Raw genomic sequence first — 23,886 nt, forward strand, 5'->3', positions numbered from 1 at the left:
ACCTGCCCCAACCCACTGCTTCCTTCATCTCTGTTCCCAGACACACCTTTTTGTGAACTGACCCTTGGGATCCATGAAGTGGAGTTGATATTGCTCAGCTAAATTGGGGCTTCAGATTTTAAGATTTATGATAGGTCCACTAACTCTGAATGCATTTTAGTCCCAATCCAAATTCTCCACATAGATCACTGCCTTCCATGCAAACATGATTTTGCTTATGGAATCTGATCTATTTTATTGACCTTGCTAATTCTTCCTGAGTTATCCTTAACTTTTGGGCAGCCAAACCAGCAAGCTCAAGGAGTCAAAGATGAAGTTATTATTTCTAAATTACAAAGGCCTATAATCCTTCTCTTAATTACCAATTAGGTTGTGCTTATGATTCTTATGTCCCCAATTTTCCCGTGTTGTATCTCTGTGCTGAAATAAACCACCACTTTCTTATATGGAAAATTCTTTGTGATTGTATCTTCTTTAAGACATTCTGTCTGGACCATGGTGCTTTGTCTAAAGGCAGTATGACTTTGTCCTTCTCACTCCCTGCCCCTGGAAGGCAGGGAAAGCACAGGGTTCTGACACTGTGTTCTCCCATCTCTCTTCATCACTACACACACATAACAAAAGGGAGGTGGAAATGAGGGAGGGAGAAAAAGGAGGAAGGAAGGAGAGGAAGAACATTATGGTTTTAAAACTGAGTATCTGAAATACATGGAATCTGTTCTGTTTATTTAAGCTTTTAAACTTTTTTTTAAGAACAAGAAGAATGTCAAAGAAAAAGTTATAACTCCCTCCACCCAGAGAATGTCTGATCCAGTAATGGGAGGCTACACTCCAAAGGGTTTGCAAAACCCAGTGATGGAGCCGTTGGCAGAAGGTACTTGTCCGTCGGGAGACACACATCATCCAACTGGCCTCTTCTGTGACATCAGCAGCTGTGGAGGGGTACTGCCTACAATCATCATTTCATCAGGCAGGACAAAATTGTGATTTTAAAATCCTTTTGCTTCTTCACCACTTATGAGCTGGAATATTTCTATAGAGTATGCACATCTGTGTGTGGTTATTCTCAAAAATACTATCATGGGAAAGCCAAAATAAATATTTTAACATCCTTTCTTTATTAGTCAGGTGTCTCATCCAAAGGAGACTTAAAAACAAGCTTTTTCTTTTTCAAAATATCTGTCAGTATGAACTTCCAAATTTCAATGTACTTATTGGTAGATCCACCTGTTCCAGTTTGCATTCCTATTAGTTAGTGTCAAACAAGGAACTTTTAGTTGGTCTCCAAATACTTTTTAACATGGATCTCGTAGACTCTGAAGGTTTTCTTACTTTTTAATGTAAAAGATACTCCAGATATATTGGGCATTCCTTCCTCAGACATAATCAGAATTTCTGAAAAAGGACTCAGTTCATTTACTGGAAAATGGTCTTAAGTATCATACATGGAAATGTACAATGGTCATTAATACTAAAATTATTTCCCCTCAACTTTTCCAATGTCCATGGCTACAGAACACTTGCTTGAATATAGTTTTACTTAATTACATTATGAGTTTATACTGAGAACTGCAGGGTTTCCACTTCCCCTTATATATCTGATTTACAAATCTTTGTTCTGTGCTTCATAGACTAGTTCCTCAATGGAGTTTCAATTTTCACAATAATCTTGAAATAATAGCAACAAGCATATGGTTCCTGAAAACAAACATATGATATTTTTCAGACTTTTGGTTTTTGTTGTTTATCTTGGGATGGTTACTGACTCTAAGCTTATCTCTCTATAGGTCCCATTGTTGCTGCTTTAGTAATTATCTGGCAGATTTAAAAACTTCAAATTTGGTTAATTCATGCAATGGGCCAAAACTAAAGCTACGGGGTAAGACATATTCAAAGAAATCTTCTTTGTACACTCCATTTTCCCAAATCAATGAAGTCAACTTTTTAAACACAAATGACAGGAACTCAGCTCGACATGACTGCCACTATTTTGGTAGTAACTGTTATCTTTCCCTCCAGTTGACCCTGGCCATCAACCTAGACTCTATGGGATAAGTACAGCCATTAAGAAAATGCATTGCTCTTATCTGATACCTGGAATGCCTCTTATAGCTGTTCACATTTATTGAGAAAGTACAGGTATATTCTAGTTGGTCGCAGGACACATTGGTCTAACTTTGAATATGAATCCTTTTTCTCCCATAAGGTCCAATAAAGGATTCTTTCACCTTGCTGTGATCCAAGATATGATCTCCTCCACAAATCCTTAATGAATTGAACTCCATGTAATCCTGGATGTTTCTTTCTCTTTCTTTGGTCTGTTAGTATCTTCTGCCTTTGGTGCAAAATTCTTGTATACAAGTTTTCTTTGAGGTATAAGTTATCATTGAGAGTTGCATTGTTTTCATCTAAATTCAAACATAATTGATGTACAAAAAACTACACATACTTAAAGTAGCACATTTTAATGTTCTTCCTGTGTACATATTCATGAAAGCACCATCATCACCATCACAAAATCCTTCATTTTATGTTCAATTTCTTTTCATTCCCTTTCCTCAGGCAAATATTGATCAGTGATCAGTTGCCACCAAAAATTTGCTTGCATTTTCCAGAATGTTATATAACTGGAATTATACATTCTGTGTATATATTTTCTGGCTTTCTTCTTAGTATAATTATGTTGAAACTCAAGTTGTTGTGTATGTTACTAGTTCATTCCCTTTGATTGCTCAGAAATACATCATTGTAAAGAATACATAGTTCATTGATACATTTACATGCTGGTAAATTTCTAGGTTTTCCTATTACAAGTAAAGTTATCATGAACATGTGTGATCCCAAAAGGACAAATATTATATGTTGTCTCTGATATAAGGCAACCTTCATGCAAAATACAGGTTCAAGAGATACATAGACAAACATGTATCTACATATATTTAGCTGGAGCAACTGTATATTGGAGGCAAGTGTACTATGAAGTGAAGATACATTGCAACATGTATCTATTCTTCTGAATAAAAGATGGACTCCCAATGAAACTGTTAAATATATCTTGACAATAGAATGCTGGACTTTCTACCATTGCCCATACCTACAATATCATGAAACTCTTAAATAGAAGAATGATGGATTTGTGACTGTTGTAGAGGGACTATGCTATTGTTCTAATATATAGAAAACAATGCGGGTTGGGAGGAAGAAGGATGGGGAGGGTGGAAAGAGAAATCCCTGAGTCCAAGAAACTGTATCATGAAAAATAAAAAAATTTTAAAAGAACATGTGTGAACAACTAACCTTTGTTGAATATAAAACTTTAGATGGATTAGTTAGGTCATATGACAGATCTATCTTTACTCTTTTAAAAATTGTCAAACCACCTTACCAAACGGCTATATAAAGAATCTCAATAGGTCCACATTATCAGTATTGCATAGTATGATTAGTACAGTCAATTTTAACCATTTCAGAGGTAACATTATAATGTTACTTCATTATGTCTTTTAATTTGAAAGTTCCAAATTGTTAATCATGCTGGCCATCTTTTTGTGTTTTGGTTTGATGTCTGCTTACATTCTTTGGTGAATTTCTATTAAATCTTTTGCTCCTTTATTTATTGGGTTGTTTGTATTATTATTATTATTGTTGATTGATAAACATTCTTTTATGCTCTAAACACAAGTCCATTGGTGGATACATGTTCTATAAATATTCTCCCCAAGTTTATAAGTTACCTTTTTTCATAAGAATCATATTTTTAAAATTTATTTTATTTATTTGAAAGGAAAAGTTAAAGAGAGGGATAGAGAGAAGTGGGAGGGAGGAGAGGAGAGAGAGAAACAAAGGAGAGAGACTTTTCATCTGCTGGTTCACTGCTCAACGGCCATAATGGCTGGATCTGGGCTAGATTGAAGCCAGGAGCCTCACCTAGGTCCCCCACATGTGTTAAAGGGGCCCAAGTGGTTGTGCAATCTCTCACTGCTTTCCCGGGCTCATTAGCAAACACCTGGATATGAAGTGGAGCAGTTGTGATTTAAACTAGTGCCCATATGAAATATCAACATTACAGGCAGCAGTTTTACCTATTGTACCACAACACTGCCTCAAACAATGTATTTTGGGAAGTAAAAAGTTTTGATTTTGATACAGCCCAATTAATTGGTTGTCCTGGGATGCAGCTAAAGTACTTAAGAGTTGAATCTTTTTTAGATATGCTTTCTTTATCTTATTGTGTAAGAATATTCAATATGAGATTTACCCTCTTAAAATTTGAAGTGTTCAAAACATTATTGCTGACTATAGGTACAAGGTTCACAGAAGATCTCTAAATTAATCTTACCTAGCTGAAACTTTATGTCCATGAACTAATGGACTTCTAACTCTATGAAATGAGAACAGAACAGACCTTACTCTAGGACAAGGTTTTCCTCATTCCTGAGACAACAATACCCTGAATACTCAAACCAATGACCAATAAATTACAAGGTTTTTGCTCTTTCTCATGGAAGTACAAAGTATCTGAAGCATTGTGTCATCTCCAAGAATTGCTCTTCTGCCTAGTAATCACTTCATTTGTTTGCTCTTTTTGAGACAACCATATCCAGCTGTATATGATAGTTGATGTCTAACAACCAATGTTATGCTTATTTTTTTTGTTTCTTTAATTATCTCAAGAAGCAGGGTTAAGTCCAGTTCCTTGGCTGAACGTGGTAGTCTCTTTTTCTTATGTTTTATCTCCACTTTCATCTCTTATCCTAGATTTTTAGGCATGATGTAGCATGTGCTACACATTTTTCTCCACTTGCTTCATCATCTGTTAAGTATATATCTTGAAAGATCATTTCATAATAGCCTATAAAATACCCTTGTTCTTTTAGATGGAATAGTACTCTGTCATAGGACTGTCCCCTCGTTTATTCACCTTCATCCTCTAGAAAGACATCTAAGTTGTGTCCAGTTTTGTCTTGTTTTTATAAGTAGAAGTATTTTGAATTGTATTGGGATACATATTTTCATAGTTTTGCATGAATATAGCTGGGATAATCTATGGAATTGGGATGGCAGGATCAAGGAATAATGTTGCCTGGTACTGTAAAATCCTAGAAAGAAAATTATGAACATGTCTATTTCTATCCTATCTCTAATACAAAACATTGGTAAATGTTTAATTGTTGACAATCTAGCTGGTGAGAAGTGATATCCCACACAATTTCATTTCTCTTATCATTTAGGAGATTGGGGATCTTTATGCAGTGAGGAAATACTTGTGACTTATTTTCTCATTAGGCATATACCCTTTCTAATATATTTTATGAGGCTTTTATATATAAAAGCCTTTAGAATGTTTATGGAAATGAAATAAAATATAAAAATTAAAAGTATAATCTATTTCTCAGCATAAGCACCACCAGGTTCAAGAGAGTTCTGTGAGTGATCATCCCAGCCATTTATTCCAGTTTTAGAAACAGAAGACCTGGGAAATTTGATAATGTCACTTAAATCTTGTTTATACTATGTACTGAAGAAAACCATAGTATAAGTCTAACATAAGAACCCAGACTTGGAACTCTCTGGAGGTAGTGGCACAAGTGTCTGCAAAGAGCCATGTTCCAAGCATAATAAGAATTGTAGACCTGTGAGTGACAGCTTAGAAACCTGCCCCCAGAAAAAGAACCTGATAACCAGATTCAGTATAATGACCAAGAGCAGAAGAGGAGACAAAGGCACAATGATTATTACTGAAGACTCCCCTGCAAAGGAGCAAAAACCTTTGCCAAAGTCAGACTTAACTAAGAAAGACATCGAGAAAATGGGGAAATACAAAATTCAAAACACTTCTTATAAAGCTTCTTATCAACAACAAGAAGCACATAACACAGGAACTCAAGAAATTTAAGGAGCATGTCACACAGGAAATGAATCAAATGAAAGCTAATATATCAGATATGAAGAAGACAGTGGAGCAAATTAAAGGTACAGTGGAGAGTTTTCAAAATAGAATGAAGGCGGCAGAAGAAAGAATCTCAGAATTGGAAAATATTTTCTGTCACCAGGAGGAAATAAACACAAAGCTGGAAGCAGAGCTGGTCAAGCTGAAAAAAAGTATTCAAGAATTGAAATATACTATTAAAGAGCCAAATATAAGAGTTATGGGAGTCCCAGAAGGTGCAGAGAGAGAAGCTGGGTTTACAAATGTATTCAATGAGATGATAAGGGAAATTTTCCCTAATTTAGAGAAAGAATTGGGAAACAACATGCAGGAGGGACACAGAGCTTGCAACAGGGTTGACCAAAAGCGGGCTTCACCAAGACACATGATAATCAAGCTCTCTTCAGTTGAATATAAGAAAAAGATTCTTGCATGTGCACGTGAAAAAAAAAGCAACTGACATATGGAGGAATGCCACTTAAATTCACAGGAGACCTCTCACAGGAATCTCCAAAGGCCAGAAGAGAATGGAGTGACATATTCCAGATTCTAAAAGCAAAAAATTGTCGGCCCAGGATAAGGTACCCAGCAAAACTTTTCTTTGTCTTTGAAAATGAAATAAAATTCTTCCAGGGTAAAGAAAAGTTAAAAGAATATGCCTCTTCCAAAGCTAGATACTCTACAAAGGACACTTCAAGATGTTCTCTTGACAGAGAAGAGGAATAGCACCCACCAAAATCAAAGGCAAATGTGAAGAACATCCCAGTAAAATAACAACAGATGACTAAAAATTGAACAAACCTTTGGTGGAATGACAGGACCATATTACCATGAATTCATATTAAGCCTGAATGTAAATGGCATAAACTCATCAACCAAACATCATAGATTAGTAGACTGGATTGAATAAACAAAACCTATCTATGCCTATTGAAGACATATCTCACCAACAAAGACCAGTGTAAACTATACCTCAAGGATTTTGATTTTTTAGTTTAGTTTCATCTTCATACACTTTCTTTCTCGTTAAATTCTTCACTGACTTATAGATCATACAATAGCATCATTTTCTTTAATTAGGTAAAAATTATGCCTATGACACTGGGTCCTTGTGAGATGTAAACAAGATGAAAGTTACAGAAGACTCAGAAAATCCCTAACATACTGTAGGCACTCAACAGACGAATAGTGTTATCTCATTTTCCTTTGAAATCCCCAATTGTTGCTTAAATTATTAGTCACACAACACTCCTAATCTGGTAGTTGCTAAATTCTTCCCAATGTCTATGACTTAAACGTCTATAGGATGCAGATTAAAGCTTAATCTTTTGTTTCTTATTCCAAGCAAAATATATACAACATACATTGTCAAGAGAAAATAGCTCAGAAAGGAAAAAACATGCTTTCATAATACGTTAGTTACACATGTTGACATAATAAAAATAGAAGTCAACATGCTACATTATGGTGCTATTTTCTTAAAGAACTTATCAATGATTGTATAGCAATTGCATAAATATCCATTATGCCAATGTCTCCTTAACTATCTGAATGTAATGAATCCTTGTTTCAAACAACAGATTAGGCAAAAGCAAGACAGACAGGAACTGCACTAGGATCTTGACGTCTCATCCACCATCCAGGAAAGCTAAAAGTGTCATGGTTTGTCTCATTGCACACATACTGCTACTAAACTTTGCAAAGATAGATCTTTAATTCTGTTTTCCTATCAATATTCACTAAGACTTGCCTTTCATATGAGACAGAAGAGGAGAATTAATCATCATAAAATTTTTCAATAAGCTTAAGAATGAACATGTATGAAATCCAATGAAACAGGGTCATGTGATAGGTCTTAATTAGACAATACCTAGACTGAGGAAGAAGAACAGAAACTGATTCACTTAGTGTCACCAGAAATGGTAGTTTCTGATTCAACAGGAGAAGGAAATGGGGCATTCTATATTTAGGAACATTTGCCAGAAAAGAGAGTTGCTAATTTGCTAAATGATTGTCTACTGAATGAGCAATAAGACCGTTCACATGACACCACAATTTTCATCAGGGTATAAAAAGCAAGAGACAGGACAAGGGGAGGCATACTGCAAACTACCACCCTCCTGAAAATTCAATCAGAACCTCCAACTTTTGACACCATGGTTAATTCCTGCTGTGGTTCCGTGTGCTCTGATCAGGGCTATGATCAAAGTCGGTGCCAGGAAGAGTCCTGCTGCCAGCCCAGCTGCTGCCAGACCTCTTGCTGCCGCCCTACCTGCTGCATCTCCAGCTGCTGCAGGCCCCAGTGCTGCCAGACCTCTTGCTGCAGACCCACCTGCTGCAGACCCACCTGCTGCAGACCCACCTGCTGCAGGCCCCAGTGCTGCCAGCCCACCTGCTGCCGCCCCACCTGCTGCAGGCCCACTTGCTGCAGGCCCCAGTGCTGCCAGTCTGTGTGCTGCCAGCCCACATGCTGCCGCCCCAGCTGCTGCAGACCCACCTGCTGCATCTCCAGCTGCTGCCGCCCCTCCTGCAGTAGCTCTAGCTGCTGTGGCTCCAGCTGCTGCCGCCCCAGCTGCTGCCCTGGCTGCTGCCTGCGTCCAGTCTGTGGCCAAGTCTCCTGCCACACCAGTTGCTATCGCCCAACCTGTGTGATCTCCACCTGTCCCCGCCCCATGTGCTGTGCCACGCCTTGCTGCTGCTGCTGAATCTCTGCTTTGCATGCACCACATGCTTCTCTCCTCCATCCCCATTCATGGAGACCTCCTTTTAAAGACTATGGAGCGCTCAAGAAGACAGATCTCTTGCATATCACGAGCAAACGTCATTGCTTGTAATTCTGGGTCCACTTTGACTTCTGATTCCCTCTTTTCAAAATGAATTCACTGAGGATCTCCCAATAAGTGAAGAAAGAGTTACCAATGCTTGTCCTCTCGTCTTGAGGACATCTGTTCACCAGACTAAAGAATTTCAGGAGTGACTCCATCACTTGCAGGAATACAAATTCTGAATTGCAATCCCTCTCAACTTTAAAGATTAAAGAATTGTCTCCCTTTCTGTTTTCTGAAGACTTTTTGTACCTTGTTATTTCCATGTACAACAATAAACCTCTATTCTATAGGCACTGAAATGGACTCTGTGTGTGTGTGCGTGTGTTTTTCTTTTTTTAAAGATGGGTATTTATTTGGTCTTGGGTGACTGTGTTTTGCTTGTATTTGCAGAGTAGATAGCACACATTAGATAGCCTCCCAGCAGGGCTGAAATGATACTGTTCACTTTCTTGTTGTCCTTGGAGGTCTATCCCAGATTTGGACAAATCAGTTAAGCATTTAGTAGTCTTTAGGGATTACAAAAAAATCATGATTATAGCAAGAAGAAGAGATTTTTTTAAGACTGAACAAAATTCATGTCATTTTTGGGAGGTGCAAAACATATTATTTTTACACTCCCTATCTTAACCTCTTTTCTTTTGTCCCCAATTATTCTTGCAACAACATACTGACAATTTACAATATCATCACATGATTTTTTAAAATAGCATTTTCAGACTTTCACTGGTAAAATATTTCAAATAGTTTTGCAGTACCAAAGACTAGTTTAATTAAGACACACACATTTAGAAATTTTTAACATTTACCACATGTGCTTTGTATGTGAAATTAATTTTTTTAAAAGCAGGGTAGATTTACTAACATCACAAAATGTGGGACTAGAGAAAAGCCCCCAAAAGCTGCCAAGAGATGGTTCTGCAGAATGCATATATTTTCTGCCAAGAGCAGGTGCAATCAGTTTTTTCTTCACATGCACAGCAGATCTGCTAAGTTCTGGGGACCTTCGGTAAGGAGTCCATCACACTACACAGAGGGTCTGCTGTACGGACAGGCCAGTGATGTAAGCAAGGGCAGCAGACTGGGTGCAAAACCCCAGGCATTGCTGGAGGGTGAGGTTGTTTTTTTATGATAAACCCAAGGTCCTGTTCCTTGTCCAGGATGAGACAAAGATATTCACATCTCTCTCCTCAACCAGGGTGTCCTCAACCCAGAGCAGCTTAGCCATCCACTGAGGCTACTCACACTTTGCATTCTCCCAGTGACCAAACCTCCTCCCTCAATCCCTGCTTCCCTAAGGATAAACTCCAAGGAAACATCTCGGCACCCCTCTGGCATGGTAGTCACCAGCTCTATGTGCTCACAGAATGTCCAACCTACTCCAAAAACCAATTTTACATTCACAACAGCTAACTGGAGAGCTATCAAATGTATATTTAATATTCAGTGTAGGATGGAAACAGATCTATTGATGTAATAGCAAACAAATGCTTTTAACACATCCTATATACAGTCATGAGTTTTATACTAATCACACTTATCCCTACAGATTCTATATCATTTGTGTGCAAACACATGGCTTGAAACAGTTTAAACAGCAGGGACTGGCATGGTGTCATAACAGGCATATCCTCTGTCTCCTAGTGCTGGCATCGTACAATTACACTGGTTTGTGTCTTGGCTGCTCTACTTCCTCAAACAGCAATGTGTTTTAGCCTTGGAAAATCAGTGGAGAATGCTTCAAATTATTGGGATCCTACACCAACATGGCAGACCTGCACAAAGTTCCTGACTCCTTGCTTTGAAACAGCCTGGGTCTCGTGACTGAAGCCATTTGGGGAGTGAGTCAGAGGATGGACAATAGCTCTCTCTTCTCTGCCTCCCCCTCTCTTTTATATTACTCTGAATTTCAAGTAAAATACTACAAATTATTATTTAAGAAAAGTAAACATCACAAAATATAGTGACTAAAAGTTTTCCTTCATTAGTTTTTGCTAATTTCATTGAGACAATTAAAACCGGCTTAACAGTTTGAGGGAGAAATTCAAAACCCATGTTATAAATTTTTGGAACAACCCTAATTAGATATATTTGTACCGCATGTGGATATTTATTCAGAATTAGACTTTGGTGGCACACTTATTTTAAATTTTTTGTTTTGCTTATTTATCCCAGTTGTGCTTGAAAGCAGAAAGAGAGGCAGAGATGGCTGTTCCATCTACTGGTTTGTGTCTCAAAAGCCCAGAATAGCCAGGTCTGTGCTAGGTCCAACGCAGGAGCATGGAGCTCAATCCAGGTCTTCAACATGGGTGTGGAGGACTCAGTTACTTAAACTATGACCCATGCCTGGCAGGGTGTGCATTAGCAGGAAACTAGAATCAGGGGCAGAGGCAGGACCTGAAACCAGGGCACTTAGATATGAGCTGTAGACTTCCCATGTGGCACATTCACCACTGCAGCCAGTGTGCACCCCCATTGCCCATTGCTTGTGTTCATGCTTACTCACATATCACACAGGGAGAGGAAGTTAATGCTCTGCCCAGTCAGGACACATATATTGCTTACTATGTCTCTTTACATAATTCTGTGATCATGGTTGAGAAAACCAGGTATATTTTTTTCTACTACATTTTATATTGTTAGTGTATGAGAACATATGGGTTGTACCAGTTCATCTCTTGCCTGATCTCACAGTTGATACTAATTCAAGCACTCAACGGATGCTCTAGGAAGTTCCAGATACGCAGTCGGGACACACAACACCAGAGTGCCCCTACATTCACTCTCTGATTGCCCACAGTGTTAACTCAGGCAGCAGCAGCAGCACCAACACATTGGAAGTTTCCATCCCTTTCTATCTTACCTTCCCCACTTCCTCACATTTGTTCCCTGGAGTCCCCTTCCACATAGACTCAATTGGTGATCTTGGCTGCTCCAATGGATTCCATTCAAGCTAAGACAACCATCAAAATAGCATTGGCCTCACCATTATTAAACAGTTGATGGTGATCATTGCTAACAGTGAAACTGGGAGGTGAGCAGGTGAGGGGAAGCAGCCTTACCAGTTGACACTTCCCTCCTTCCTTCCTCTGCTCTGCGTGGCAATAGGTCAGGAGTCATGGTTCTCTGTAAGCACATCTCACTCTGCACATCAACCCTAACTTCCACTGCTTCCTCAATGGTATTTGTCAACGTTCCCCACCATGTTAGTATAGTCTTCCTCTAATGGAACTGTGATTCTTTGTTCAGACTGTTTCTCCTCTTCTGAAGTAGACAGAAGGTAAGCACTTGGTAAAGGACCATTGCATGCCTCCCTCAGCAAAAGGCCTTCCTTGACTCAACAAACATCTCTCACAAATGCCCTGTGTGGCCCACACCTTCACAATGTGTGTATTGGGCCTGGGAGAATGACAGAAGGAAGTAACTCTGTTACAGAATAGTACATGAAAGGAGAAGTCCCTTGCAAGAAACAGTTGTGTATATGGGAGAGCTTCTCATGGGGGATACCATTCAGCAGGAGACATTTCAACAAGATTGTTCTCTTCAGAAGCAAAGCCACTGTGTGGCTATACAATGAGAGACAGAGCTCCCATCTGCTGTTCACTTTCCAAGTGCTGACAGTGCCTGGGGCTTGGCCTGACATGAGCTGGATGTCAGGAACTCAATCTGGGTCTCCCCATATCTGTGGTTAGAGCCCACTCACCTAAGGTGTCATGCTGCCTCCCAGGGTCAGGTGTTGGAGCTGGGAGCCAGATAGCAAGCACAGGTAGTCTGGTCTGGGCTCCAGGCATTGTAGCCAGCATTCTAACCACTAGGCCAATGCCACTAGGCCTGAGCGTGGGTTTGACAGATGAGTGTGACTTGGTACAGAGAGCAAGAACAAACATTACTGGGGAAATCAACTTCAGTGAGGGCTACCCGGTTTTATTCTTCACTCTTTCCCTGGATAAGACACATTAAGCTTCCTTTCTGTTTAATCTCAGGCAATGTTTTTGTTCATCTTAACCTCTCTCTATTGCTTTCCATTCTTTCAGTAAAAGAACATAGAGCCAGGGTGGAGTAGTGAGTTAAGGCTTTACCTGTGATGTCAGCATCCCATACAGGCACCAATCTGAAACATTTATGCATTGCTTTCTGATCCTGCTGCCTGCTAATGGCCTTGAAAGGCATTGTAAGATGACCCAAGTATACAGGCTTCTTCACCCATGTGGGAGACCCAAATGGAGTTCCAGGCACCTGTCTTCAGTCTGATCGGCCCCAGCTGTTGCGACCATTTGGGTTGTGACTAGGCAGAGAGAAGATCTCTGACTCAGAATTCCAAACAAATAAACAAATCATAAAGGCAAACAAAAGGGGCTGGGCCTGTGTCGTCGTGAGAAAAGCCACTACCTGTGGTGTCAGCATCCCATATGGATATATGTTCAATTCCTGGCTGCCCCACTTCCAATCCAGCTTTCTGGTAACATCCCTGAGAAAGTAGCTGAGCACGGACAAGTGCTGAGTTTCCCAGTACCAACATGGGAGAGCTGGAAGAAACTTTTGCCTCTCGGTGACACAACAGCTCAGCTCCAGTAATTGTACCCACTTTGTGAGTGACTCAGTAGAAAGAAGATTTTCTTCTGTGTGTCTCCCCCTCTCTGTATATTATGCCTTTCCAATAAAAATAAATAAACCTTGAAAACAGAGGGAGAGAGAGATACAAGTATAAATCAGAACTTCCCAGTCTTCATTCCTATCTTGAAAGACATACACCAAAAATGCATTTTTGCTATTCAAACACAGTGAGTCATTACTGAAGACTTTAGCTGGAAACCACAGCATAGGATCTAACACAGATTTTGTCCTTGGGGACTGACCACCTCCTGGGCCATCCAAGACACTCACTAGGGTCATAATCACCTTCCTCCAGACAGGCCTTTCCTTCTAATTACTATCCAACTCTGCACTTGATTAGAACATTCTCTGACAACGAAGGACACACAAAAATGTGTGAAACCTGTCCCATTTGACAAGTAGGGATCAAAGAACAGAGAGGAGGAAATGTCCCATTCAAACAGAAAATGTCCAGAGACTCAAGTCCTGAGTGGCTTCGCGAAGACACTCTATTGAGCAGAGGCAAAGGTGGCAGCCATTGAAGAGGAGATGTGACAAACACTTCCACTGGAAACACAGGAGCACATCAGGAGGAGGAAAAGGGCTATTTTCTCTCCTTGGGAGATAGAACTAGAAGCACACAATTATGTAATTAAGCCATTAAGTTTCTAACAGGACAAATAACAACAAGGAAATAATGACGTGGTGACTACAGGCTTTTGGGGGGTATAAAAAAAGGTACAGGACATGAAGATGACCAAACCCAACAACTTCATTCTCCTGCAAACCAATCCATCCAGAACCTCCATCCTCTGACACCATGGTCAATTCCTGTTGTGGCTCTGTCTGCTCTGAGCAGGAGACCTGCTGCCGCCCCAGCTGCTGCCAGACCTCCTGCTGCAGACCCAGCTGCTGCATCTCCAGCTGCTGCAGACCCCAGTGCTTCCAGCCCTCTTGCTGCAGACCCACCTGCTGCAGACCCACCTGCTGCCGCCCTACCTGCTGCAGGCCCCAGTGCTGCCAGTCTGTGTGCTGCCAGCCCACATGCTGCCGCCCCAGCTGCTGCAGACCCACCTGCTGCATCTCCAGCTGCTGCAGACCCACCTGCTGCATCTCCAGCTGCTGCCGCCCCTCCTGCAGTAGCTCCAGCTGCTGTGGCTCCAGCTGCTGCCGCCCCAGCTGCTGCCCTGGCTGCTGCCTACGTCCAGTCTGTGGCCAAGTCTCCTGCCACACCAGTTGCTATCGCCCAACCTGTGTGATCTCCACCTGTCCCCGCCCCATGTGCTGTGCCACGCCTTGCTGCTGCTCCTAAACCTGCCCCGACCCACTGCTTTCTTCATCTCTGTTCCCAGACACACCTTATTGTGAACTTTCCTAAGGTTCCATAGCATCTGACTGATCTCACTCAATGATGGGCCTCATGGTTCCAATTATTCCAGCCCATCCTTTTGCATCACAGTAACCTTTTGGTTCACTCAAACTCTCTCCCTTGTCATTTCCTTTCCAATTTAGACATCAAATAAGAATCAATTTGTTATCCCCAGCTAAGACATTCTTCCAGTCCTCTAAATTTCTCATTTTCTGTGGGCATCCTCCAATAAAGGAGACATTGCCTACTGCCCTGGTGCGATCACTGACTGCACCTGGGGATCCCAGCATCCCGACAGCCTGCACTTTCTCCTAAAGTGAATATCTTCTCTTCTGGTTGTTTTTTCCACTGTTTTCTAATAAACTTTTCTATATGTGAGAATTTGTCTCTTTTCTCTGTTGTGTTGATAATCATACTTCTGAATAACTAATCATATTTTGCATCAAGACATATAAAGAACATCTATGATCTCATAGCAGGCTAATCTTCAGCCTGTGGCACCAGCATCCCATATGGTTGTCGAATCATATCTGGGTTCTTCCTGTTCCTGACTAGATCCCACTTACGTTTTAGGAAGGCACCAGAAATTGGCTCAAGTCCTGTGGCCCCATCACCCACAGTGCAGACACCAAGGAAGCTTCTGGCAGCTTCAGATCAGCTCATCTCTGGCTGTTATGGCCACTGGGGGGTGAACCAGGTTAGAATTGATCTCTCTTTCTCTCTTTCAAGTTAAATAAATAAACTTCAAGAAAATTTCAAACAACACATCTATTTTGAAGTTAAATGCCACGTCAAACCTAGATTTAAAAATATTACAGCAAAAACAGTACATGTTTCTGCCTGTGTGTCTGTGCATGTGTGTGTTTTAATATCCTAAATTTAGGACAAATTTAATTCCTGCCACAGATCTTCACTAAAACATATTACAAATGTAACACTTTGTACTTGTTAATATCATGGCTCTGTTTTACAGAAAGGGGATAAAATCTCATTGCCAATGGAGAAAAATCTTCTAAAAAGAATTTATTGTGCTCAGTTCACTTTAGTCAATACATAACATCTCCTGATTTAGCATCACGAGGGGGTTCTGTTTCCAACTGAGTACTACAGAAAAGAAATGCAGTTTTCAGTGTGTGCGTAAGGAAATTTGCCTCCTCTGAATGATGCCTATTTCGGAATGCTCTTGCTCAGTATCCTCCTTACAATTCAAATACTTACACATCTAACATTCCAATGTATGTCAATGTTAGAAAGCTGGAATTTAAAAACTGATGATCTGTTTTTGAAATATTGTTTTTTGAAATTACTTTATAGCCTTGAATGATTTACATATGGTGTGCCAATCAGAATTAGAATCTCTAAGAATGGTGCTTCCCTTTAAATTTGGCAATGTGAATTTGATTATATTCCACAAGTGATTGTGACACGTCTCCTGATAGGAGAACCTGCTCTTGGTGTTCTTACTGATACGTTAAGATCTCCAGGTTCTGAGATGCCCTCAGCCACTGAAACAAGCAGGTTTAAGATCATTCACTTGGACATCATTGGAACACTTGTCTCTTCGGACATCTTCACAGAATGCTCAAGATCTTAATCCTGGCATTACAACGTTTTCTTGAATCAACAAATTTGCCTTATTATACAACTTATTTACAATCTGCCATTACTAACTGGAATCAAGATGGAATATGGTAGGAAGAGATCTACTTTAAATTTGATCTGGTAGAGTTAGAAGCGTTATCCCAAAAGAGTAAGTTCTGAAATACGACTAAAGTTATGAAGTACAAAGATGAACTTGGCAGGTACAACATTGGGGTTACACATTTTCAAAAATTAGCAACTTGTATTTTATTTTGTTTTGTCTCTGATACTTGAGAAGTTTACCATTATGATTTCAAACTTGAAAGCCCTTGTCTACTGCATTCCCATAAACAGCAACAAAAAAACCCTCAATACTAAAAGGTTACTACAGGAAATATAAAAACCAATAAGATTTTAAATAAAATAGAGAACATATGATTGAATAGAGGGAATAAACAAGAATGACTGGAAAACTGACACATGCATGAAAAGGCTATGACGAGGGAAGCAGCAGCAATTTAGGAAAAAAAAGGCTCATTATTATTCCTAAAGCTATAGCAAATTGTGATTAAACAGATCACTCCTAAGGAAATACGGATTAATAGTGTCAATTCCAAAATTTATAGAGAATGTGTAGTCCTGCAGTGTGATTCTACCCCCTAACATTTCAATCCAGTACGTCCACGTTCCCAGGAGGACGAGATGCCATGATGGTTGGGTGAAGGGTAAATCTCACCTGAAGACACGAGACTCCAGCAAGCTTCTTGCATGCTGAACTGCACCATAGCTTCACTTAGGCCACTACTCCATCTCAGGACTGGTGACGTGGGAGGGATATCTTCTGCTCCTGGGCCATGCTATGAGTCCTTCTCTGGTCTCCTGCTTCCCTCCTCAGAGGCGACTGGCCACTCAGGATGACAAGTCTTATTAAGCATACATCAATGTATATTCTTTCTTTTGAAAATAAATCCTTCTCTCAATTGAGTACTGTCAGCCTCTGCTTGGAATCTCTTATCTCTGTCAGGACAAGAACTAGGAATACAGATAACAACATACATTGTTATGTATACCCATAACAATATTTGCTTAGAAGTGATTTACTAACTTAAAGGAAGCTTTCTAATTTAAATTGAACAAAAATATGGCAGCCGGGGGGAGGGGAACATCCCAATTCATTTCGTTATGGCTAGTCTAAGCATGATTTCAACACCTGAGCAGAGGGGCTGGTCTCTGTCTCTCCTTCTCTCTTTATAAAATTTGCCATTCAAATAAAAATTTAAAAACATTTTTAAAAGCCTATTCCCTGTTCACAGATTTGAAGAGAAGGATCAATGTTTTTACTGAGTAACAGGCACCCACTGGATGTCCAAGTGTGCAAGTGCAGTAAGCAGTTGGATAAAGTTTTGTTCTCTAAGAGGCATCATGTCTCAAGACATCTTTATTCCACATACACACATACACATACATGATCACATATAAAGAGAAAAGCATGTGAACTACATAATTGATTTTGTGTTATTTACATAGGTAACACTTACTTGGATTCTCCCTGTACTAGGCCACCAAACTGACTTGTAAATTTACCTCTGTCATGGCTGCTCCTGCTTGATATTTCAGGTCCCTGTGGGTGTCAAAGTGAAGCTGGACCACTCACCTTGAAGCAAGGACGTCTGTGGCCAACAAGGCAAGAATTGTAAACATTAGAGTTAGTGATTCTCAACTCTGGCTGCCTGGGAAACTTCTGAAGAACAGAAATGCTTGTGCTTAACCAGAGATCAGGTGAACTTGGATTTCTTGGGGGTAAAGTCTTTGTATGAGATTTTTAAATTGCTCATGGGGCTTAAATGTGCACTCAGGGTTGATAACCATTAGATTATAGTTACCTCTACTCCTAAATAAGCATAGGATTCCTAAGAAAGCATTGAAATACATCTTTATAGTACGATACTAGATTTTCTATCTTTGCCTACACCACTATGGCATGATGCATTTAAATAGTAGAAAGTTAAACTTGTAACTATTACTAAGAGACTGTACCATTGAATGGGGGAAAAGGTGCAGGAGGGGGAAATGGGGTGGGAGGAAGCGGAGAGAGGATGAACCTCTTTACCCACAAAACTGCATTATGGAAAATAGTAATGAAAAAGAAGTAGTTTGGGAAACAGGTGGCTAAGACAGGGTCTTAATACACTAATTCCTCTTACCTTTGCAAGTGCACTTATGGTCAGAGTATGTCAGGTAATGTGTCTACCCTGATAAATGTTTTTTAAAACCAACTGCGATAGATATCAAGTAAAAATATTCCTGGTTCCACTACAAATACAGCTGGTCACTTCACTCTGGCTATTTTAAACTTGTTCTCACCAGAAAGGACATCACATCACCATCAATAACACTCAGGACCTAAACTACATCTTCAACAACATGAGCTCACATCCTCCTTCTCAGTCTGCCAGACATTTGACTTCCATCCCAAGCTTTCCAGCTCTACATCAGTCACAAGACTTTAGAATCCCATTCATATCACAGTCTCTAAGCTTTCCAACTCTGAGTATCTACTTCTATCCAAGCTTCTACCCACCCAGTTGGAAGACCTACCATAAGAAGTCTACATAAGAGTTTCAAATCTACAAAATAAGGAAGCAAAGTCCTGACACAGAACTTGAAACCACAACAGCTTTAGATACGACCAGCAATGATTTCCTAAAGCAATGCTCTGTAATCGTAAGCAGATTCAAGCAAAAACAACACTGACAGCATCATACATTCTCAGTGGCTTCAATGACTGCCAGAAGAGAGAAGCTCTCTGAGTAGTTTGATTGTAAAGGCAACACCCGAGTCACGTTCTCTAGAAAAGCAGTTACTCATCAATGAAAATGAATATTTAACAGATGTTTTCAGTTTCCTATTATCATATAACAAACCATCCCCCATACAGTAATGGCTTAAAACAACAAATGTTTATTATTTCTCACCATTCTGCACAACAACTGGTCTTTCCTCTGTTGATCTTGCCTGGGCTCACTCACGTAAGTGCATTCATAAAAAAGAAAAACAAACAAAAAAACTCAGCTGGCAACAAGATGCTTCCCAAATGGCCTCATTTACTTGTCTACTAGTTGGTACTAGTTGTCAACCGGAGTGCCTGGCTGCGACATGGCATCTGGTAGCCTCCACTGGACCTTTTAGTATGCTGGCAGAATGCCCCAAGAAGACAAACGTGAAGCTTCAAGGAGTGAGGCTTGGGTTCTAGACTCATACGACACCACTTCCACAATGACTTACTGCTCAAAGCAAGTTATTAGGTCAAACCACATGCAAGGGGTGGGGAAACTGGCTCTGCTTCTTCTCAGAAAGGGCTACAAACACCGCTCGCAGGCCAAGCAGGGAAGCAGGGCTAAGTTATTGGTAGTCCCGAGGATTGCTTCCTTGCAGTCTTACACCTAATGGGACGATAATTAAAGACATTTGTGAATGCAGGTGAGTTGGAGTCTCACCACTGAGAGTTACAATCAGCAAACTCTGGCTACAATTATTTGTAGGGGTGGACCTGGGACAATAACAGCTCTTGGTTTTGACAACAAATTAAGTGCGGGAGAATGAAGAAGTCCATTGCGTGTACCTGACAGCAGCTGCTCCTGGGTTGTGAGAAATCCCTCTTGACTCCTTAACCCACAGAGACCTTATGATGTCTTTATAGTCTTCTACTGAAACTCCACAGCAGAAACTGGAAGAGGCGCAGAAACTAAGAGTTGAGTGTGACTGACTTGGTGTGAAGGACAGAGAACCCAGAATCCACTGCTCTTAGAATTAAGTTTTGAAACTTGGCAAACCCTTCCTGCTAAAGCTCATCTTTTACTATGGGGTAGTGGAACAATCACCACCCAGTGCCTGTGCACACCCGAAATGCGATCTCAGTAATGCCCAAGCTAAGGGTTTGGCAGCTGCTGTTTTCACTAATATTCAGTTGAACCATAGGGTTTCTGGTGACAGACAAGCATGTGCATGAAGGGATAGAGTCACATTTGCCAACATACTTGTCACCAAACAATAATACTGTTTCCAATAAATTGGTTTTTTAAATATTTATTTTTACCAAAAAGTTAGATGTACAGAGAGGAGGAGAGACAGAGAGGAAGATCTTCCATCTGTTGATTCACTTCCCAAGTGGTCAGAAAGGCCAGACCTTAGCTGATCTGAAGCTAGGAGCCAGGAGCCTCTTCCGGGTCTCCCACACGAGTGCAGGGTCCCAAGTCTTTGGGCCATCCTCGACTGCTTTCCCAGGCCACAAGCAGGGAGCTGGATGGGAAGCAGGGCTGCCGGGACATGAGCCAGTGCCCATATGGGATCCAGGTGCATGTAAGGTGAGGACTTTACTCACTAGGCTACCACACCAGGCTCTACAATATATTGTTTACTGATCATACAAAACTGAGACCATTAACTGGCTAATAAAAATAAAATCATAAAGGCATTTTTACACCTAAGGAGCAGGAAACTCATATAATAAAAACAATTCCTGCCAAACATTAGGTTGTGATGAATTATGACATATTACACGAGGAAATGGAACCACTGCTTGCGCCTCAGCACAGCTGTGAGTTGGCTGTTTTGGGAGCCAGAATCAGGAGTTTCTTTGATCTGTGACAAATTCATTTCTCAGCTTTGAATTTCACACCACAGAGCAATGTAAAATTGGATTCTTTTATTCTTTTGTAAAAAGATTTATCTATTTTTATTGGAAAGTCAGATATAGAGAAAGGAGGAGAGACAGAGAGGAAGGTTTTCCACCAGCTGATTTACTCCCTAAGTGGCCGCAATGGCCATAGCTGAGTTAATGCAAAGCCAGGATCCAGGAACCTCTTCCAGGTCTCCCACGTGGGTACAGGGTCCCAAGGTTTTGGGCCGTCCTTGACTGCTTTCCCAGGTCACAAGCAGGGAGCTGGATGATGGGAAGCGGGGCCAATGGGACATGAACCAGCACCCATATGGGATCCCAATGCACTAAAGGCAAGGACTTTAGCCACCAGGCTACCACACCAGGCCCTCTAAAATTAGATTCTAAATTCACATAAGCTTCATACATCTTCAGTATGAATGCAGATTTTTTTCTCACCCTTCCATCAATATTATCTGAAGACTAAAAGTCTTTGGCCTCCCCTTGGTCTGTGGGCTGAACTGTGTAATATCAGCTGCCTCTGTGGGAAGGTATTAGAATTTCAGCCCTGACACTGAACTCCATCCTGAAGGTATAGCCCCAGCTCCCAGATGACTAGCCGGTTCTTGAGTTGGTTACAACTGAACAAAACATCAGCTAATATTCTGTTTAATCAATAACACTTTTTGACTAACCAGGAGGGGAGGAAGGAAGAGGGATAGAAGTTATCCACATAAATGGAGACCCAGTGAACATATCTAGATTGACTTTTTAAAAGCCTTTAGGTTTTACAACAAAGATTTGCAAAATAATTGATTGCCCAGTAAATTAGATTATTGTTCACTAACATTACTCTCTCCTGCCTCCATGGTGGGGGTTTGGATACTCTTCATCTTGAAATGTTGTGTGACTGGGATTGCTTCCCTTTATCTCTGCTCCCAGAAGCGCCAGCTAACATCTGGCACACCTCACTAAGCTGGAATGTCAGATAAACAATAATATCATTTAATGCCAGCATGCCCAAAGCAATTTCAAACATGAGCATAACAAAAATTATTTGTTATTTATCTCAATTTTGAATTTAATTAGAGACCCTGCATTATATTTGTTAAATATAGCAACTGGAATTCAGAAGGAAGTCTCGAACCAACCTGTGATCAGAAGCCAAGTCCAGCCTTAATCAGCCAAATGAAACTGACCTGAAGACATGTGATCAACAAATAAACAATTGTCATTGTACATGATGAGTTTGTGGTTGCTTGAGTAATTCAACCATGGTAGCAATGAGAAACTAGCTTAATACTCCAATCAGTGTGTAGAGATGAGCACATGATTTTTACATTGAAAATAAAAATGGAGAAGTGACCCAATGCTTGTGCCAGGATTGATTTAAAAGTTTAAGAAATTTTCTGGAAGGCATAGGTTATTACATGACTAGATTTAGAAACAAAATTAAATTCTTAGAAATAATACAAGCAAACTTATTCATGCTAAATTCCAGGAGAATCCCATTTGAATTTGAACATGTATTTGTAAAAATGCAGACAGAATTCTGGGTCAGACATGCTTTGGTTGGAATTCAGACTTGTTCTCAGAACTGTGTGAGCAAATTAGTTAACCTCTATAAGCTTTCCTGTTTACAAAGTGGAGACAATACTATTTGCCTCATTTGGTTAGAATGATGATTAACCAAGTAAGACATTTTAAGTCCCTGGAATACATCAAACTCAATAAATGATCATTTAAAGTTCTTGTGTGGTAGGTAGAAAAATGGCAGCTGATATACAGTCTACCAACAAAACACTACCTTACGGGAAGCTATGATAAATATGTCTTGGAGGGAAAGCAGTAGGAACTTCCAGAAAAAGCCTCATGCTGACCCTGTGCAGAAATTGTGAGGTCTTCAAGATTATCTGTCATTGGGGTGTAACACTGTCCTGATTCTCTGTACTGTTGAAATGAAAGAAAGAATTTTACTACCTACAGAGTTCTCTTTCTGAACCTAGCAAGCATGAAGGTCAGTGTAGAGACCACTTACTGATGAATCAGGAGGCCTGGAGCTCAGACCTCACACTGTGACTTCCCTGTGTGACTGTGCCAAATTCTCACAGCCTCTGCAGCAGGTGAGGAGGGCATAGGCCTATATATGCTTGACAGACGCCTCCAGCACTCGCAGACATGATGACTCACCTACATAAAAGTACAAAGATGCAGCCTGCGGTGGCTCCTTGAAGACGATGCTCTAAGTAAAGGAACTGGGTTCAGATGAGGTGGTCATTCCAGGTGAATGAGGAGACCGCAATGGAGCAAGAAGGGCTGGGCCCTACACAGGGGGGAGTGACTTGGCAGGGCCCTGAATCTCATGTGGTCCCTCCTCCCCACAGACCTGCCTCTGAGTCATGGGAGGAGATATCGACACAGCATCCTTGTTGGTCTGCACAGGAGCCATGCTGTTAACCCGCTGCTGTCATGGCTACATGTGTCAATATGACAAGTCACTGTTTGGGCGATAATCATGAAAGTTTTTGAAGGCAAATTCAACATGCTTCCCTCAGGGCCCAGGAATGGAAGGATTAGACACCATTCTAATTTATAACTCACATTCTTTACCTTTTACTGGTTGAGAATATTTCAAGGCAAATTCACCAAAATTGAATTCAATGTCTAATTTGTAATACTGAAAAAGAGAAAATGAAGTAATATTTGTGGCATGTGTGTGTTCATAAACATGAGGTGCAGGATCACCAAAAAGTACCAAGCCTCAATTCTCCCTTAATTGACCAGGGATTATTAAGGAATGATTTTGTGCTCTGGAGGTCATCAGAGCCTGGCCAGGGTATATAAAGGGCCCAGAACAAGAGCAAGACATTCACAACCTACAACACCCAGCTCCTCTCCACAGCCCACCTCACAGACAACACCACACACCACC

At 40.5% G+C, this 23,886-nt stretch overlaps 2 protein-coding genes across 2 annotated transcripts; both read left to right on the plus strand.

Moving 5' to 3' along the window:
• The first annotated feature begins 8,085 nt into the window (after positions 1-8,085).
• Positions 8,086-8,634, plus strand: LOC131482363 (keratin-associated protein 4-12-like). The gene is made up of 2 exons (XM_058675832.1): positions 8,086-8,425; positions 8,513-8,634. The coding sequence occupies exons 1-2, from the start codon at positions 8,086-8,088 to the stop codon at positions 8,632-8,634; spliced, it is 462 nt and encodes a 153-aa protein (XP_058531815.1).
• Positions 8,635-14,167: 5,533 nt separating this feature from the next.
• LOC101534764 (keratin-associated protein 4-12-like) lies at positions 14,168-14,659 on the plus strand. The gene has a single exon (XM_058676493.1). The coding sequence runs from the start codon at positions 14,168-14,170 to the stop codon at positions 14,657-14,659; it is 492 nt and encodes a 163-aa protein (XP_058532476.1).
• Positions 14,660-23,886: the final 9,227 nt, after the last annotated feature.

This window comes from Ochotona princeps, chromosome 17 (assembly GCF_030435755.1).
Source record: "Ochotona princeps isolate mOchPri1 chromosome 17, mOchPri1.hap1, whole genome shotgun sequence".
Lineage (NCBI taxonomy): Eukaryota > Metazoa > Chordata > Mammalia > Lagomorpha > Ochotonidae > Ochotona > Ochotona princeps.